General features: G+C 37.8%; 1 protein-coding gene across 4 annotated transcripts in view; it reads left to right on the forward strand.

The window, feature by feature from the left end:
* Positions 1–17,038, forward strand: part of GPBP1L1 (GC-rich promoter binding protein 1 like 1) — a 42,731-nt gene extending 25,693 nt beyond the window's left edge. For all 4 annotated transcript variants that reach the window (XM_081307221.1, XM_081307219.1, XM_081307220.1 and 1 more), the window contains 7 exons: positions 3,945–4,017; positions 5,509–5,702; positions 11,656–11,796; positions 12,250–12,408; positions 14,123–14,247; positions 14,961–15,063; positions 16,132–17,038. In XM_081307221.1, the coding sequence (XP_081163347.1) occupies positions 3,945–4,017; positions 5,509–5,702; positions 11,656–11,796; positions 12,250–12,408; positions 14,123–14,247; positions 14,961–15,063; positions 16,132–16,284 (948 nt within the window). In that variant the 3' untranslated portion in view covers positions 16,285–17,038. The remainder of the gene's footprint in view (positions 1–3,944; positions 4,018–5,508; positions 5,703–11,655; positions 11,797–12,249; positions 12,409–14,122; positions 14,248–14,960; positions 15,064–16,131) is intronic.
* Positions 17,039–19,431: the final 2,393 nt, after the last annotated feature.

Genomic DNA, 19,431 nt, shown 5'->3' on the forward strand with positions numbered 1-19,431 from the left:
GCCTCAGCCTACTAAATTGGTTGGATTACAGGGATGTGCCACTATACCTGATGACACATAGTTGGGTTTTTTTGTTTTGTTTTTTAATGGTAACTACTGCTATTATTAAATGTTCAGATCCTGTTTGTAAGTACTCAGTTATGGCTCACTGAATGGCAGAGCAGTTGCTGACATGCTTCTCTGGGGGGAAAGTGCTAGAAGTTTGCCCTATGGAGTACCTGGGAAAACCATACATGGGAGATGTTACTCTGCTTCATAACTACTCCTAGAGTATTGAGGGAAGCTACAGGACTCAAGTCTCACTTGCACTTCAGAACTTGGCTTTGAGGAACTGTGCTGCAGGAGGCTACAGAGTAAGCACACTGGAACAGGAAACAAAACTCTTTTAGCTCTTTGCATTAACAAAAGTTAACACTCCAGCTGCAGATATTTTAGAGTGCCAGATACATTTTTCACAGAATAGATAGAAGAGATGAGTTTGGAATTGGAAGCAGTAAATTGCAAGAACCAGCACAGGTCTTCTCATTGTTTATACCAACTAGCTGATGTTCTCTTTTACAACAAAGTCTCCAACTATTGGAAATATAGTCCAGACTGAGCTGTACAAAGACACATAATAGACAAAGGAAAGGGAAAGTTCACATAAAAGGTGGGTGGGGGGGGGACAGAACATCCAGCATTAAAAAAATAAGTCACTATATATATTTTTTTTATTTTTTTATTAAATATTTATTTTTTAGTTCTCGGCGGACACAACATCTTTGTTTGTATGTGGTGCTGAGGATCGAACCCAGGCCCAAGTCATTATATTTTTGAACACTGAAAACAAGAGCATGAAAAGCTACCTAGACCCATCAACAGAAGCTAATGTAATCATATATAAGTGAGCAACATGAAAGGATCAAGGTCAAATTCCTTTCTACCGCCACAAAACAGATATGAACTATAATTTATTATCTTAAAACATTAACTAAATGATATTAAGAAAATGGTAAACATAATCCAGAAATGCTCATGGTACTAGAACTCTGGAAAAAAGTAATGAAAGATTTAAGGAAAAAAAGGCCAAACAAGAAGGAATACAAAAGAATAAAACACATTTTTCAAGAATTAGAAGACCAAAAAAAATCTTAAATGAAGAAAAAATGGATAAATTAAAACTGAGGAAAAAAGTGAATACAGAAGTAAGACAAAAAAGTCCAATATACATAAACATAATAGCATCTCTGTCCCTAAAGAAAACCAAAACAAAAGGAATAGCTTAAATACTGAAGAAAAGTTCAACAAAAAATATATTGAAATACAAGAAAATTTGTATGAAAAAGCTTTAAATTAAAAGGCTAGCCATAGCAGCCAATACTGAAACGTAGTCTTTAATTAGATGTGAACAAAAAAGAAAAGAAAAATCCTTTGGACATCCTGACATAAAGATTGAGTGACTTAAGAGAAAGAAAATCAAAATATACTTCAACAGCAAAGTTTTATAACAAAAATAAATGGAGTGGGCTGGGGTTGTGGCTAAAGTGGTAGAGCACTTACCTAGCATGTGTGAGGCATTGGGTTCGATTCTCAGCACTGAATACAAATAAATGTGTAAAATAAAGGTCCATCAACAACTAAAAATATATATATATAAATTTTAAAAAATAAGTAAGTAGACTAAGAATATATGAAAAAAGGATTGTATTTGTCAAACTTTCTCAGTTACAAAGATCACAGACGTAGGGGCTGGGGTTGTAGCTCAGTAGTACTCACCTAACCTGTGTGAGGCACTGGGTTTGATCCTCAGCTCCACATAAAAATAAATTATAAAATAAAGGTATTGTGTACATCTACAACTAAAAAATATTTTTTTAAAAAAAAGATTACAAACATAATTGTGTAAAAACTCAGGATATTCTTCTGCTTTTCTTGAGAAAAAGCTTCAGACAAATTAACCAGAAAGATACCAATCAAAACAAGGTGGACCAGGTTTGGTGGCGCACGCCTGTAATCCCAGAGGCTCAAGAGATAGGAGGATGGTGAGTTCAAAGCCAGTCTCAGCAATGTCAAGGCACTAAGCAACTCAGCGAGACCTTGTCTCTAAATAAAATACAAAATAGAGCCGGGGATGTGGCTCAATGGTTGAGTGTCCCTGAGTTCAATCCCCAGTGTCAAAAAAAAAAAAAAAGGTGGTAAATATTAATATATGGTCAGTACCTGCAGGTGTAACTCAGTGGTGGTCTATGTGGGGCCCTGTGTTCAAGCGTCACTCGGCACAGGAAAAAAGTGATTAATTGTCGAATCAAGACTAAATGAGGGTTAAAAGAGAAATTATGAGGTTTGAATTCAAATGGTCCCCAACTATAATGGTTCAACTTAACAACTTTTGAACTTCACAGTAATACAAAAGCATATCCATACAACCATTCTGTTTTTCACTTTTGACATAGTATTCAGTAAGTTATATGAGATATTTAACACTTTATTATAAAATACACTTTGTGTTGATTTTGCCCGATTTTGTAGGAGTAGGCTAATTTAAGTGTTGTAAGCAGTGTTTTTAGGTAGGCTAGGCTAAGCTGTGATGTTCCCTAGGTCAGGCATGTTAAATGGATACATGTATTTGCTTATTCTTCTATTCTAATGGTTCTTACCTTGACTTAGTGAGAAATATGTGCTAGCTGAGCCCCCCCACCTTTAGAGAGTCTGACTTAGATGCTTTCTACTAGATTCTGCATGTCTTTTTATTGTTTGCTTAATGTCCTAAAGGCATTTGTGTTGGAAAGCTGTTTTCTTACCCTGTTACCAGATTGTAAAGTTTGGGCTTGAACACCAGTGTCATCCTCCTACCCACATACAATCCAGTCTATTGCGCTTAATTCTTTCTGTCTTCCCTCCATGGCTTCCTCCATTCTTGTTGCTTTGATTACTTTTCTGAACTATGGAATTGGTCTCCTAATGGTCTTAATGCTTAAACTAAATGCTTACAGCATCTTTCAAGCTGTTGCCACAGTGATTTTTGTAAATTGATGATTTAATCATGTTAATTCCATGGCTGGAGGATGGATCCCCATTACTATAGAATAAAGTTAAATCTCCCTAAAAGATCCTCCACAAGCCAGCTGTTGCCAATCTTGCAAGGTATCTCTTTTCCTGTAGAAGACCTCCTTTTCTTCCCTAGCACTAATCATGCTGACCTATTTGTTGATCTCTCAATATTCTGTTCTTTTTCATGCTTTCCTATTTTAGAGTATTCATTGAGCTTTCTGTTCTTAAATCACACATTTTTCAGTTTTGGAATTCACTGACTCTTCTTAGTTATTACTTATAACAAAACCTTTTCTGACAACATTTCTCTTTCAAATGGAATTATCCTTTCCTCTCTGAGTAGTCCTTCCCTAATGGAAAATTTTATCAGTCTGTGGAACCTTTTATGGTACTTACGTGTCTACAAGTGTATCTTTGTAGTGATATGGTAACTCTGTGAGGTTTGACAAAGGCCCTTCTTTGCCTTTTATTTCTAAAACAGTCCCTGGCACATGGTTGGGCTTACTCTAAAGGAATCTTAGATGTGCATTGAATACTGTTCATTTCACTGACCAGATTATCTTCCTTAAGTCTACAAAAAATGATCCACATCCTTGTTTGTTCAGCTTTCTGTTGCCTCCTTATTTGGTGTATATATCATATAGGAAGGTGAGAACTTAAGACATTAAGTCTGTTAATATGTGAAATCCCACTTACATCAGAGGAAGTAGAACTCAAGAAAGCCTAAATGCAACATAACATTTATTGGTTTTGCATTTCAACATTTTCTCTTTGTTATAATTTTAAATACAACATTAAATTAGTAAGTGCTAATAACTTGTAATTATTTGGTAGGTCCATGGTGATGGCTACTTTGCAAAAGTCCCCAGATGATAAGCTTTTTATATCAACTGTTCATATTCCTTTTTTCCTAGCCTTCTTTGAATCCAGAAGCTGGCAAACAGAATCAGCCATGCAGACCTATTGGGACCCCTTCTGGAGTGTGGGGTAGGTAGATTTTGCCATTTTAAAGGCACAACTTGAATTTTTTTTTTTTTTTTTTTTTTTTAAACCAGGGAGAGGAGCAAAATTCTTTTTCTTGTTTCTTTATCTCTTGCTTCTCATTTCATCCATTTGCCCTTGGTAACTAACACCTATTATTTCTTCACTAATTTAAGTGTCTAAAAGGATGGCAGATGACTCTGCCTCCCTCAGAATACAGATAATTGAAAGCTTTTAGATCCCTGATTTTGAAAGGAGATTTTAAGTAAAGGGATACTAATATAAAATCATTAAAAAGTAATTTTGAGGGGCTGGGGATGTGGCTCAAAAGGTAGCGTGCTTGCCTGGCATGTATGCAGTTTGGGTTCGATCCTCAGCACCACATAAAAACAAAGATGTTGTGTCTGCCGAAAACTAAAAAAAAAAATATATATATATATATATTAAAAAATTCTCTCTTAAAAAAAAGTAATTTTGAAGTTAGCATTGCTAATCCATTTAAAATAGTTAATATTTTTTATTGTATTTATGTTATGAATGTTTCATAAACGAGTATACATAACAGTATAATCTTCAACATTCTGCCATATTACTAAATAGACACTTCAGAAGTATTCTTTGATAGCTAGGGATATAGCTCAATGGCAAGAGTGAGGCCTTGGGTTTGATCCTTAACAGCTTAAAAAGAAGTATTTTTCAAAAGGTTGTATAACACTACATCCTGGGTATATACAATTTTGTTCCTCTGAATTCCAGTTGTTGATTTTTGGTGGTGGTGGTAGGGTTATAAATGATGCCTATGGTGTAGGGCAAGGGGAAAACATAAATGCACATATTTATTTGTATTTGTTGGGAATAAGAAGACATAAAAAATTGAAATAAAAATCAGTGTGTCCCAAAACATGATTATAATCTTTGACATTTACAAATTGAACTCTCCTGGACCCTTTATGAGATGTGTTCTGTACATAGCCGGGTATATTATTTAGGAAGGCTTTGGCATACCTAAGCCTGGATTTGAATCCATTATTATAGGATTAAGGGTGATAGCTGTACCTCTTTTTGCTAATGATGTTGCTCGTGTTTTTGCTCATCACAGAATCCCATGGCAGATTTCTTTCCCCAGTTAACTCATTTCTCCATTTCCTTGCTATCAGGAGCCTGCTACCTTTGGATATATTCTTGTATGGTCCTTGCCTGACTGGTAGCATTGTACATTAGACAAATTGTATCTCTAAAGTACTGCTAACATCTTTGTGCTTTCTGGCTGGTGTTTGAATTTAATACCAAGTGCTTCATATGCTACCATTTGTCCTATAATTCCCAAGTAGTGTTGCTTTTAAGAATATCCGTTAAGTGCACAACAGGAAATGTTTGCTTCCTTGGTCTCTACTCTCACCTTATTTGTTGAAGGTGAGACTTTGATACAAAATATTGTGTTTTGTGTTATTCAACAAGCGTGACATTCTTTTATGTCTTCATTATTGTATTTCACAGAAAATCCACCTAGTGCCAAGCAACCCTCCAAGATGCTAGTTATCAAAAAAGTTTCCAAAGAGGATCCTGCTGCTGCCTTCTCTGCTGCATTCACCTCACCAGGATCTCACCATGCAAATGGGAACAAATCATCAACTATGGTTCCAAGTGTCTATAAGAACTTGGTTCCTAAGCCTGCACCACCTCCTTCCAAGGTATAATTTGGAATCAGTGTAAGAACCTGTACAACATAAGTTTGGGAATAAATCAGAAAACATTTAGTAAATTTGTTTGTTCCTATCAAACATCATTCATCAGACATTCATTCAGTAGTACCTTATATGTGTAGCTTGTACTATGTCTCCAGACTCTGCAGCTGCCTGCTGGATTAGCTTCATCTCATAAACCTGTTTCTCCTAGTTTGCCTTTCCACTAATAGCATTAACATTAATTTGATCATTCTGCTGACTACCGTGGCTGCTTCTTTCCTCTTCTCCTTAACCTTCTCACTCATTCCCTTCAGCCAAGTAATTATAAAGCCCCTCTAAGTTATTCCCACTGTGCTGTTCTTGTTTAGGACCTTGTCATCCCACATTTAGTGTTGAAGTGTACTCTTTTATTTTCTTATCTCTCCTATATTCATCTTCCACAGAACTGCCAGAATGATCATCCTAAAACAGTTGAATACAGCCAGGCGCGGTGGCACGCACCTATAGTCCCAGCTACTCAGGAGACTGAGGCAGGAGGATCACTTGAGCCCAGGAGTTGGAGGCCAGCCTGGGCAACATAGACTCCATCCTCCCCACCACCTTCTCAACCCCCCAACCCCCCCCACCCCCCCAGAAAAAAATGAAAGGAAAGAAAAGAAAAACTGAATATATCATATCCCTTCCTAAATCCTTTCAGTGTTTCTAAACCATTTATAGCAGGGATTGGTCCTTTTTTTTTTTTTTTTTTTTTTTAAATGAAGAGCCAGATAATAAATATTTTAGTCTATTCTGGTTACATATGGTCTTTGTTATGTATTACATCTTATTTTGTATCCCTTTAAACATGTAAGAATAATTAGCTTAAGAGCCATACAAAAACACTTCAAGCTAGATTAGGCCCATGGACAGTAGTTACCAATTTCTCATCTGATAATTCCGTGTTCAAACTACTTAGCAGTCGCATGTGCAATTAATTCTTCATAACCTAAGTGCTATCTATCTTCTTCATTTACTGCCCCTTTTTTTCTCTTCTTTCTCTTTAAGGTCATGCCAATCTCTTTATGAACCTTTTCTATTACAACTAAAGATCTAAATAATTGTTATATCTCTATGGGAACATAGTGCTCTTGTCTCTTACCACAGTAGCTATAAAATTTTATCTGTTGTATTTGCTTATGTATAACCTCCTTAAGGACAGGCTTCAGATCCTCTTCATATTTATATCCCTGTTTCCTTTATTAGCACATAATTGCTTGAATAAATTTTAGCCTAACGAAGCAATTAAAAGTTAGTGTTTCTTAAAAAAAAAGAAACACTGAGCATTAATTCACTTTCCATTGTGCAAAAGCACTGTGTTTGATGCTTAGAAACAAATACAAAGAAATCTAGCATCAATTATGACTTATGGAAATGTGTGGCACAGGAGGACTAGTCACCTCTTGGTGGCCAGAGAGATAGACAGGAAAGGGCCTGGGTCCCAATATTCCATTTAAGGGGAAACCCCTAATGAGCTAAACTTCCTTTCACCAAGCCTAAAAATTTCACTACTTCTCAATAACATCGTGGTCTGGGGAGCAATCATTCAACACATGACCTTTAGTGGACTTTTTATTTTATTTTATTTTATTTTTTTAAAGAGAGAGTGAGAGAGGAGAGAGAGAGAGAATTTTTAATATTTATTTTTTTTTTAGTTCTCGGCGGACACAACATCTTTGTTGGTATGTGGTTCTGAGGATCGAACCCGGGCCGCACGCATGCCAGGCGAGCGCGCTACCGCTTGAGCCACATCCCCAGCCCTTTAGTGGACTTTTAAAATCTAAACTGTATGAATTATCTTCTAAAAGGTTTAGGATACTTATTCCTCTGATGTTAAAAAAAGAAGGAATGTTAATTCAAGTGAGGAGAGCAGATATTATAAAGAAACACTCTATAATGGAAGTTAATAGAGTTTTGAAGTAAATAAGTTCCATCTTGCTCTTGTGGTATGACCTTAAGCAAGTTTTTTAACTTCTTGGTTTCGGTTTCTCCATTTATAAAATAGATATTAACTGTAAACAGTTTTCATAAGTTATTTCATTTGAGATGTCTGCAAGCATTCTGTTAAGACTATAGAAACTACAAAAATGGGAAAGACAATGTCATTTTGTCTTCAAGGATTTTAAGAGTGAACAATTGGTGAGGATAAAAATCATGATCCACAGTATAACATGACTTTAGTCCTGTTGTGAGTCAAGGGCAAATGAAGAGAAAACTATGTAAAGGTTGTCATTACTATCCTTTTCAAAGATAAAGCTTGAACAGGATGATGACAGTTGACAGAGAAGAGAGGTGACTTATAATGGGAAAGCAGAATACACTGAGAGAATAATGATTAGAGAAAGAAAGCAGAGTACACTGAGCATTCTTACCTGGAAAACTGGGATAACTATAAAAATCAGTTTTTAGGAAACATGAGGAGTGTGGTTTTGGGGTACCCTGAGTGTGAAATGTTAGAGAAAGAAAGAAATGAGATGACTAATAGTTAATACTAAAATTGAGTATTTATACATTGAACACTCATCAGGGCCTGGTGACAGACACCTATAATCCCAACAACTCAGGAGACTAAGGCGGGAGCAACTTCAAGGTTAACCCTGACAACTTATCGAAACCCTGTCTCAAAAATTAAAAGGGGCGGGGGCTGGAGTTGTAGCTCAGTGGGTAGAGAGAGCACTTTCCTAATGTGTGAGGCACTGGGTTTGATCCTTAGCACCACATAAAAACAAAGGCACTGTGTCCATCTATAACTAAAAAATATGTTTTTTAAAAAAATAAAAGAAGGCTGGAAATGTGGCTCAATGGTAGAGTACCCCTGTATTCAGTCCCCAGTATTAAGCATTGTGTCACTAGATGTACAAAATGAAAGAGATTTTTTAAAATTATACTCTGCCTGGGGAGGGTCCTCAAAAGTCTTTATAGCTGTGTTCAAATACATGGTAAAGGGAAGAGAACTGTCATTTGTTGACATTTTATTGTGTTCCAAGATCTTTGCTAGGCCTTAGTAATAAGAGGTCTCTTAGCTGGGCATAGTGGTGCACACCTATAATCCCAGCACCTTGGGAGGCTGAGGCAGGAAGATCTGAGTTCAAAGCCAGCCTCAGATATTTAGTGGGGTCCTAAGCAACTCATTTCTCTATAGAAAATACCAGGGCTGGGGATGTGGCTACATGGTTAAGTACCTCTGGGTCCGTTCCCTATACCAGATAAAAAAAAGGTGGGGGGGGGATTCAACACTTTTAAACCATATCTAATTTCACAACAGTGCTGTTTGTGCTGTTCCAGGATACCTCCCATCTTGAAGGATGAAGAGGAGAGAAGTTGAGAATTTAGAGTTAAACTTAACTAAGAATCTTTGTGTCGCTCTCCAGGGCTAGTATCTTGAGCAAGTTATTTAATTTTGCTAATTCTCCTTAACAAAAAAATTGAAGGGTTAATTATATCTGTCACGTAATTGTAGTGAAAGAATAAAGTTAAATGAACTTTAATGAAGTTAAAGTTTTAAAGATTTTGAAATACATTTCCTAGCTCATCCTAATTACTCAGTAAATGAAAGTTTAAAAGTATGAGTTTGTTAAAGAGCAAATAAAGTGGGTGGGATATTTTAGGCAAAAGGAACCATTACCCCAAAATGGGGGCAGAACATGCCATATTTGGGAGGAGGCAAGTGATTCTGTGTGGCTAGTATGAGTGAAGTGATGAACAAGACTTCAGGTAGACCTGTAAAAAGCTTAGGGGAAAAGCTGGGGATAGAGATACAGTTTTACATATTATTACATAATTTTATTTTAAACTGATTTATTCCACAGAACTAGTTTTTCTAATGAAGTTCACCTAGGAAAAAATAACAGCAGAAGAAGAGTTGTGAGCATAGAAAACTATAGAATGCCTACATCAATAGAAAAGACTGAAAGGGATTCAGGAAGTAAGAGCAGAACCTAGAGAATGAAGCATCAGGGAAAGGGAAAGAGAGATGTTTAGAAAAATTTGGCAATGAGCAATAAATATGTCATTCCTCAAAGAAGACATATTTTTGAAAGCTGTCTTTTGTAATGTGAGGTTGAGATTTTTTAGTTATTTATAAAAGAGGTGTTTTACAAAATGGAGATAGAAGTAAGTATTGCAGGGAACAAAGTATGCCATAGTGTTTTAAGTTACTAAAGATTAAGTTGGAATAAAATTAAGCATCGATGTAGGCATCCTATTACATGTAAAGCTATCTGGTAAACCTTTTGTACTACTGTGGCAGAAACACAAAAGTGTTTTTTGTGCCATGAGGTGACAACGTTAAAAGAAAGACAAGGCTTCTAGTAACATTTTATAACTGAGGAAGCCACAAATCATCTTTAATGTTAACACAAGCAGTCATCTTTTGATTTTCATCAGTGCCAGAGCTAAAAAAAAAAAAGTTTTATCTTCATTCGGTTAGGCCGTTGTCTCCCTTATCTAATTGTATATTCTTTTTAAAGGTTTTATTGGATAGTGGAAAAGCAAAATCATGTACTAGCTGAGTGACATTGAACAAATTGCATAACGTTATTGTCTTAAGTGTCGTTCTCTCTAAAATAAAGTCAACATAACAATAATTATACCTAAACTTTGGGCAGTGGCACATACCTGTAATCCCAACGACTCTGGAGGCTGAAACAGGAGGGTTACAAGTTTGAGGCCAGCCTTCTTGAGACTCTATCTCAAAAAACACTTGGGATGTAGTTCAGTGGTAAAGCACTCTGGAGTTCAGTCTCCAGTCCCACAAAAATAATACTGATTGTATCTGATGTGTTTAAGAACAAAATAAAACTATATGACAAGCACCTGGTACATGGTAGATATGCAGTAAAATTAATTCCTTTTGTAAAGTTACTGTGTCATCTATTGTACCCTCAACCAAGAGGGTACCCAAGAAAGGAATAATTTTCACACAAACCCTTTCTACTTTAAGTCTCTTGATTATAATATTTCAGTCTGCAAAAATAAGTAAAAATTTTCCATTTGCTTCAGCCCCATTGACTTGCCTCATCTTTCTTGGTCTCCTCAGATAGTGTCATTGACTCAAAAAAATAGAGCATTCCAGATATACTGTGCTGCCATCAGAGTTGGGGTCATGGCCAGACTCCACAAAACTAAGAAAAAAAGGGGCCTCTGCTGGGTACAGTGATGCATACACATCTGTAATCCCAGCATCTCAGTAGACTGAGGCAGGAGGATTGCAAGTTTAAAACCAGCCTCAGCAACTTAACGAGACCCTGTCTTAAAATTAAAAAAAAAAATTAATGGCTGGGGATATAGTTAAGTGTCCCTGGGTTCGATTGCTGGTACCAAAAGGGGGAGGAGGCGCTAGGTAGCCTTGAAGTAGCTTCTTGCCTTCAAAGTTTCTAGAAAACAGCATTTTTTTGATGTGTTATGTGGAAGTTAATAACGTCATAAAAGAAAAATTGAGGGTCTGGGGTTGTGACTCAATGGTAGAATGCTTGCCTAGCACATGTGAGACCCTGGGTTCGATTCTCAGCACCGCATTAAAGAAATAATAAAATAATAAAAGTGTTATGTCCATCTGTAACTAAAAAAGAAAATTTTTGAAAAATTGGGTTAAATGGGACATCTTGTCAAATTTATCTGTGCACTTAAACACAGTAATGTGAACCATTGAACTTTGATCACCCCAGCACCTCTCAGGCTGATTGAAGTAGAGCTCTTTTGATAAATACCTGTTAACATCCCATACGGCTCCTCTGCTTTCCATCTTCCTTTATCCTTCAATGTCTAATCTCAGAAAGGGTTTGTACACCTCCCAAACATGTTGAGACAGGTAAGCTCTGGGGACTTGCATTCCCACATAACATTTCACTCTTTCCTTTAAGATTTTACAAGCTGAGCTCCTATTTGTATGCTTGTTTTGACTTATATATTTATTCCCATATAGCCCAATGCATGGAAATCTAGCAGAATGGAACACAAATCAGGATCCCTTTCCTCTAGCCGGGAGTCATCATTTACCAATCCAATTTCTGTTACCAAACCAGTGGTACTGGCTGGTGGCGCAGTTCTCAGCTCTCCCAAAGAGGTGAGTGAGGATAATGCAGGACAGCCTTTTCCAAAGTTGCCATTTCCTATTTACTTACACTAAGATATCCACCATGACTCTGTAGCTGTAATGCCATTTCTTTTGTTAACTATGCTTAACTGAGAATTTCTTTTTTTGCTTTTGTCTCCCATTATGAGCATACAAAAGTGGACAGTAGCTGAGTGGGGTGAATGTTCTGTGATAGACCTACACCAGCATACTGCTGGTGTCTGTAGAAGGATCAGGAAGATGCTATATAGGCCAGCAAGTCTTAACTATAGAAAACCTGCAAAAATAAGTCATTAAAAAAAAGGATTACCTTTTTTGTTAAAAGATGAGAGTATTAAATAGGCTGCCAGATTCTGGAAATCTGTGCCATTTAGAAGTAATCCAGAGAATCTCAGTGCTTGCCCTTTGCTATCAGGAGCAAACCTATTTGTGGTATTTGCCTAGAGTCCCTCCAGCATTACCCCTCCAATTGAGATCAGCTCCTCTCGTCTGACCAAGTTGACCCGCCGAACCACTGACAGGAAGAGTGAATTCCTGAAGACTTTGAAGGATGACCGAAATGGAGACTTTGCAGAGAACAGAGACTGTGACAAGCTGGAGGATGTAAGAGTATATGAGTTCTCTGGGACAATATAGATATTTTCCTTTGTTATATGTAGGGGGTTTTTTGTTTGTTCATTTGTTTTTTCCTTAAGGGTGAAAGAAATGGCAAGATTTTAAAATGTACATAGTATCTGTAAAAGTAAGAGCCTTTGGTAAAGTGAATTTAATTCATTGTTCATCAGAGATTCAAACTGGGATTTATTTTATTGACCATTAGGTTCACTTACTGAAGGGTATCTTAATTGCTTCCAAGTTCTAGTAATTATAAATAAAGCTGTTGTAAACAACTGTGTGCAAGTTTTTGTGACCATTAGTTGTCAGGTCCTTTAGCCATTGTGATGGCTAGATCATAAGGTAACAGCGTGTTGAGGTTTTTTTGGTTTGGGTTTCGCAGAGGAAGGTGGTTTGTTTTTGTTTTTAGTACTGCGAGTTGATCCCGGGGCAGTTTAGAACTGAGCCACATCTTCAGCCCTTTTGTCTTTTGCTAAATTGTCAAGGCTGGCCTTGAACTTGACAGTCCTCTTGCCTGAGCCTCACAAGTAGTTGTGATTATTTATAGGCATGGTCCACTGTACCTGGTAGCATATTTAGTTTTGAAAGAAACCACCAAACTGTCTTCCAAAGGAGTTATACCATTTACATTACTACCAATAATGAAGGAGAATGTTTTAATTTACATTTCCCTGGTGATATGAGATGTGGCTCATCCTTTCATATGCCTATTTGCTATGTATATCTTATGTTTAGGTCTTCTGCCTATTTTTAAATCAGGTTGTTTTCTTGTTGAATTTTAAAGTTCTTTGTATATCTTGGATAAGAGTCCTGTCAGATACCCATTTTGCAAACATTTCCTCCCTTGATGTGGTTGTCAGTTGTTTTTATGGATCATGCCTTTGATGTTGTATCTAGAATAGTCATTGACATTTAAGGTCATCTGTATTTCCTCCTATATTATTTTTAGATATCGTATGGTTTTGTATTTAAATTTAGATCTGTAATTTTGAGTTAATTTTGTGAAGGGGTATAAAGTCTTCAACTAGATTCATTTTTTTTTGTATATGGATGCCCAGTTGTTCCCATACCTTTATTGAAAAAAACTGTCTCTTCTCCATTTTATCACCTTTGTTCCCTTTTCAAAGATCAGTTGACTATGTATTTCTGGACTCTATTCTGTTCCATTGATCTGTTTGTCTATTCTTTTGCAAAAACCACACTGTGTTGATTATTCTAGCTATTATAGTAAGCCTTAATGTCTGGTAGCATCAGTCCTCCAACTTTGTTCTTTTCTTTTAATATCATATTAGCTATTCCGGATCTTTTGCCATTCCATGTAAACTTTGAAATTCAGTTTTTTATATAGCAGGTCCCATTTTTAAGTGGGAAAAACCTGTGGGCTGAGGTTTTCTTCAGAAAGCACTTTCCTGGGTTCTGACTCCATGATTTTGTAGGTTGCTTGTCTTACAACAAGAATCATAAGCCAAGTGGGTGGTGCATGAATGTAATCCCAGTGACTCTGGAGGCTGAGGCAGGAGGATTACAAATTTTGAGACCAACTTCAGCAATTTAATGAGACTTTGTCTCAAAATTTTTAAAAGGGGGTGGGTCTGGGGATTTATTTCGCTCAGTGATTAAGCACCTCTGGCTTCAATCCGTGGTACCAAAAGGGAAAAAAGGATCATTAAATCAAGTGTGTCCTTCCTTTTATTTATTGCAGTTGGAGGACAACAGCACACCTGAACCAAAGGAAAATGGGGAGGAAGGCTGTCTTCAGAATGGTCTTTCTCTCCCTGTAGTAGAAGAAGGGGAGGTCCTTTCACACTCTCTGGAAGCAGAGCATAGGTAAGAGAGGACAAGATCATAAAGAATGTTGGGCTGGGGATGTGGCTCAAGCGGTAGTGTGTTTGCCTGGCATGCGTGCGGCGCAATTCTCTCTCTCTTTAAAAAAAAAAAAAAAAGAATGCTATGTGTGACTTGTTGGTGAGGATCTTAAACATTCTTATGACATCTTGGATAGAACTGAATTGGGCATACAGAGAGAAGAGTCCATGAACATTGTAACTTATTCAGTGTTAACATAGGTTGGCCTGTTGGCTACTTAGCATTCTCTCACAGACTTGGCCAAGTTTTTCACAATCTCCTCGCCAAAGTTTTCTTGTCATTGAATTTCAGACTCAGTTTATGGCTCCAGTCCGAAAAGGAAAGAAATGAGAATCTGTTTCCTGGGACTGTGGTGCTGTCCCAAATGAACTGTTACCATAAAATCCCCTTAAAGGAGCCTTGGAATGCTTGAAACCCCTGGTGCTTAAATGAGGGCCTTGAACATAAAGCAGCCAGCTTTCTTGGGCACGACTGGATAGCTTGTGGAGCCTGCCAAGTATGGGAGTACTTTCTTAAAAGAAATCTCCTATTCCAGGGGAATTGTAGGATTAGGTTCTGAGAGAGGCCACAGTGCCATGAAATTGAAAGAACTTAAGATTTTCTTGTGAAAAGCCGTAGATTGCCCACTTAGGCTTACTGTTGTCCTATTTTCTTTGTCTTTCTGCCTCCACCAGGTTATTGAAATCAATGGGATGGCAAGAATATCCTGAAAATGATGAGAATTGCCTTCCTCTCACAGAGGATGAGCTAAAAGAGTTCCACATGAAGACAGAGCAGGTATGTCATAAATCCTCCCTGGAGACCAGTTAAACACTAGGAAAGAAAGTATAAAGTAATTACCATAGTAGAAATATAAAGGAGCATCAAACTCTGCCTGAATAAAAAGGATCTCCAGTGGTAGGTATACCAACAGGCCAGTGACTAGCAGATTCCAGAAGGTAACATTCTTCATCCTCATAGCTCTAACCCCTTATCAGAACCCCAAGATTATGTTCCAAAGGACTGAGCTCTGTGTTTAGGAAGAAGCCAGAACTTTCTCTATATTCAGCCCTGAGTTCCTTCTGCTGCTCTGGCGAGAACTAAGAAACCAAAAGGCTTACATGAATTCATTCAACAAATGCTTGGCCACTTTCTCTGAATAAAACTCTGCCAAAGGGTAAGGATTTGGCTCACTGGTAGATCTCTTGCCTTATATAGGTGACACCCTGCATTTGATCCCCAGCATTTTAAAAAACAAGAACAAAGAAAACCCTGCCAGATCCTAAGGTTTACAACAATGAACAAGATAAATGAAGTTTCTGTAAACCTCCTTGAGTTTACATTCTGGTGGCATATAAATGACAGATGAATAAATGACACAGAAGGAAAATTTACAGGCTGACGTAAGACCTTACCACTCAGAACTCAGAAATAGGAAATCTCAAATCCTACCTCGGACAAAATGAATCACAGGTGCTTGGCGTGGTGGCACACACCTGTGGGAGGCTGAGGCAGCAGGATTATGATTTCAAGGCCAGCCTCAGCAACTTAGCTAAGCCCTAATCAACTTAGACCATGTCTCAAAAAATGAAGATGAAGCTCAGTTGTAAAAGCACCCCTGGGTTCAATCACTAGTACTCCAGTACTCCCCCCCCCAAAAAAAAAAAAAAAAAGCCAACCTTGGATAATTATTTGTACATTAAAGTTTAAACAGCCCTACTGTGAGAGGTCTTAGAAGATCTAAGTTTTCCCCCATCTCCCATTTTCCCTCATATCAAATTGAGGCCTGGCCTTTTCCTATGTCCCACAAGCCAGTGTGGTCATTGATGGATTATTTTTTTCCTTTCTCTCCCATGCTAACCACAGCTGAGAAGAAATGGCTTCGGAAAGAATGGCTTCTTACAGAGCCGCGGTTCCAGCCTATTCTCCCCTTGGAGAAGCACTTGTAAAGCAGAGTTTGAGGACTCAGACACAGAAACAAGTAGCAGTGAAACATCAGATGATGATGCCTGGAAGTAGGCATATAAAGGCTCACAGTTAATCTGACTCAGTAAACTCAGCTTGTGTGTTTAGGGAATATACAAAAGAAATTGTTCTTTTCCTTTTCTTATGTTGTTGAATATTTCATGCACAAGGGAAATAATCATATCCCAAAGAAAGAGCAGTTGGCTTGTTTAGCTTTTGTTGTTGTTCTTCCCTGTTATCTGCTTAATAGATGTTTGTGTGGTGGGAAAGATTTTTTTAAATACACAACACACAGTACATATGGGGCGATGCACAGGTGGGAGCTGGCAGTGCAGAGATGCAGAGAGGAGGAGACACTGGTCTGCAGCAACAGCTTCTACTACCAGCCCTTGGGGCACTCACCCCTGTGCTCAAGCAATCATTGTCAATGACAAAGTGACTATTGAAGTTATAATTGTATTAAATTAATGCTAATAATTTGGATATTTTATTTTATTTTTGGCTGCTCGGGTAACTTTAGCCCTTAACAAAGCATATGTGGGCTTTTGTTTGTTTGTTTGTTTTTGTTTTCTTTTTTCCTTTTTGGGTACAGCTGTAAAATATTTGGATATAGGAAATGTGTTATTCTTGCAGCCTTGATATTCAGGGTGGATTGTAAAATATAAATTTTTGTGAGATTTCAAAGATTAAGATTATTTTGATAACATTATTTACAGATTTAAAAGATGTGGTTATCACAAGTCTGTTGAGGGGAAAAACTACTGCATAAAATAACTAACTTGGAATAAATATTTTGCATCAGTTTAAATTGTCTTGTGTAAGAAGTATGTTTTCTTTAAAATTAGCAAGCATTCTACCACTAAGTGACATACCCTAGCAGATATTTTTTCATGCACATGTTTAATGAAGTCAGAAACCAAATTTTCTTCCCTGAAACCATTTCATTTTCAGTGCCATGTATTTACCACTGGGCTTTTTTAAAGAAAGGTCTTGCTTCAATTTTCCTACTAAAGAACTTGGGGGGCAGAAATGACTCGAGCCAGTGCTGGCTGGTTTTTTCATTCAACAGATACTTTCCAAGCCCTGTTTTATGTCCCAGATGTTAAGAAAGACAAGGGTTGCAAGGAGTGCCTAGGCCTGTAGGGAAGAGAATAAACAGCTATTTTAGAAAAGATGAAATTTTAGGCCAATATTTGATAGACAAAAAGAAGTTAAAAGAATAAGCATCTGGCACTCTTTGCTGTACCTACAGTACTTTGTCCCTAGTAGATACAGAGGACCAAGAGCACACCTGATTGCCTATTAGAAAGATAATTAACTTGTAAAGTAAGCTCTGGGCCAGAGAGGACAAAAGAGGGTAGATGCAGAGAGATCAGCAGGATGTACAATCTATTAGTGTATTACACTGCCTACTGCAAGTAGAATTATCCATATGCAAAATATGGTAAAGGCAATTGAAATAGAGCAATAAGAATTATTTTTTTTAAGAGAGAGAGAGAGAGAGAATTTTTAATATTTATTTTTTAGTTCTCGGCGGACACAACATCTTTGTTGGTATGTAGTGCTGAGGATCGAACCCGGGCTGCACGCATGTCAGGCGAGCGCGCTACCGCTTGAGCCACATCCCCAGCCCTAGCAATAAGAATTATTAGCTATCATGTTCCATTGAATGTAAAATAGTGCGTGTGTGTATGTTACTGTGGATCAAACCCAGGGCTTTGCATGTGCTAGGGAAGCTTTCTACCACAGAGCCACACTGCCAGTCCTAGCATCTATAATTGTGAATCTTGACATCACTGTTGTAATATGAAAAAAAAAAAAAAGTGCGTCTTAAAATCAGTGAAATAGGGCTGGGGCTGTAGCTCAGTGACAGAGCAGAGCACTTGCCTAGCATGTGTGAGGCACTGGGTTTGATTCTAAGCACCACATAAAAATAAAAGATTCTGTCCATCTACAACTAGAAAAAAATTTTAATTAAAAAATCAATGAAGTAATATAAAATGAACTAAAAAATATATATTGTAGCAAAGATTCTATGCTTGGAGAAGAGAAGGTTGAGATTTTTGGCTTTGGTACCCCAGTACCATTAAAAAAAAGAAAAAACCTTGGATAATTGTACATTAAAGTTTGAAAAGCCCTACTGTGAGAGATCTTAGAAGACTTAAGAGATCTAAATTTCCCCCCATTTCCCATTCTCCCTCCAAAATTGAATTGAGATCACATATTTGAAACATAATCTGCAGGAGGAAATACTTTAAGTCCCTGTCTTGTTTAGAAAGAAGGGCTTTTTTGAAATGTGGGGATGGGGAGGATCGGGTTGTGGAGGATAATTTGACCAGCAGAAAAGAACCTGTTTAGCATTTGAGTGAAGGGATTCCTTTCCGGACTTGATTCTCTCATCTGATTTATTACATTCTCTGGCAGTTTCCATTGCTTGGACTGTGCTGATATTCCCTTCTACAACTGGGGGTGGAAGGGGAATCTGAGGATGGGAGTTGGGGGCGGGGCAGAGTGCTGCCTCTGGTGTGATTTGGTTGTGCAAAAGTTGTAGTTACTTCCAGAAAGGCATTTTACTAGGAAGAGCTTTTCAGTTCAGGGAAAAGATGGTTTCCTGACAGAACACCACCTCTCCAAGGTGTTCCCTGAACTGACGAATAGCAATTAACTTCTATTATATCCACATTGGAGTGCAGTCGTTAAAAAGATACACTTGTGCCTGGCGCGGTGTAATCCTAGCAGCTCTGGGAGGCTGAGACGCCGGGTCGCGAGGATCATCAGTTCAAAGCCAGCCTCAGCAAAAGCGAGGCTCTAAGCAACTCAGTGAGACCCTTTCTCTAAATAAAAATAAATAAAATACAAAATAGGGCTGGGGATGTGGTTCAGTGGTCGAGTGCCCCCGAGTTCAATCCCCGGTGCAAAAAAAAAAAAAAAAAACTTGCATGTCTGAGGCTATGAAATGACCAAGGATGACCAAGTCATGGTTAGTCTAGAAGGTATCTAGTTGTAACAGACTGACACTTTTTCAAGCCTAGAGCTTCTCAAAGGTGGTAAGGTTACCCCACCCATTCTCCTAACCTGCCCAGGCCTGTAATTGCTGCCCAGGGAACTAAAGCTCCTCCCCAAACAAACCTGTGAAAGATCTAGACCTGAGCTTTTCCTTCTGCAGGACTAGGCTGGTGTCAGGAGGCAGTTTCCTTTAAC

This window comes from Spermophilus citellus, assembly GCF_964194105.1.
Source record: "Spermophilus citellus genome assembly, chromosome: 9".
Lineage (NCBI taxonomy): Eukaryota > Metazoa > Chordata > Mammalia > Rodentia > Sciuridae > Spermophilus > Spermophilus citellus.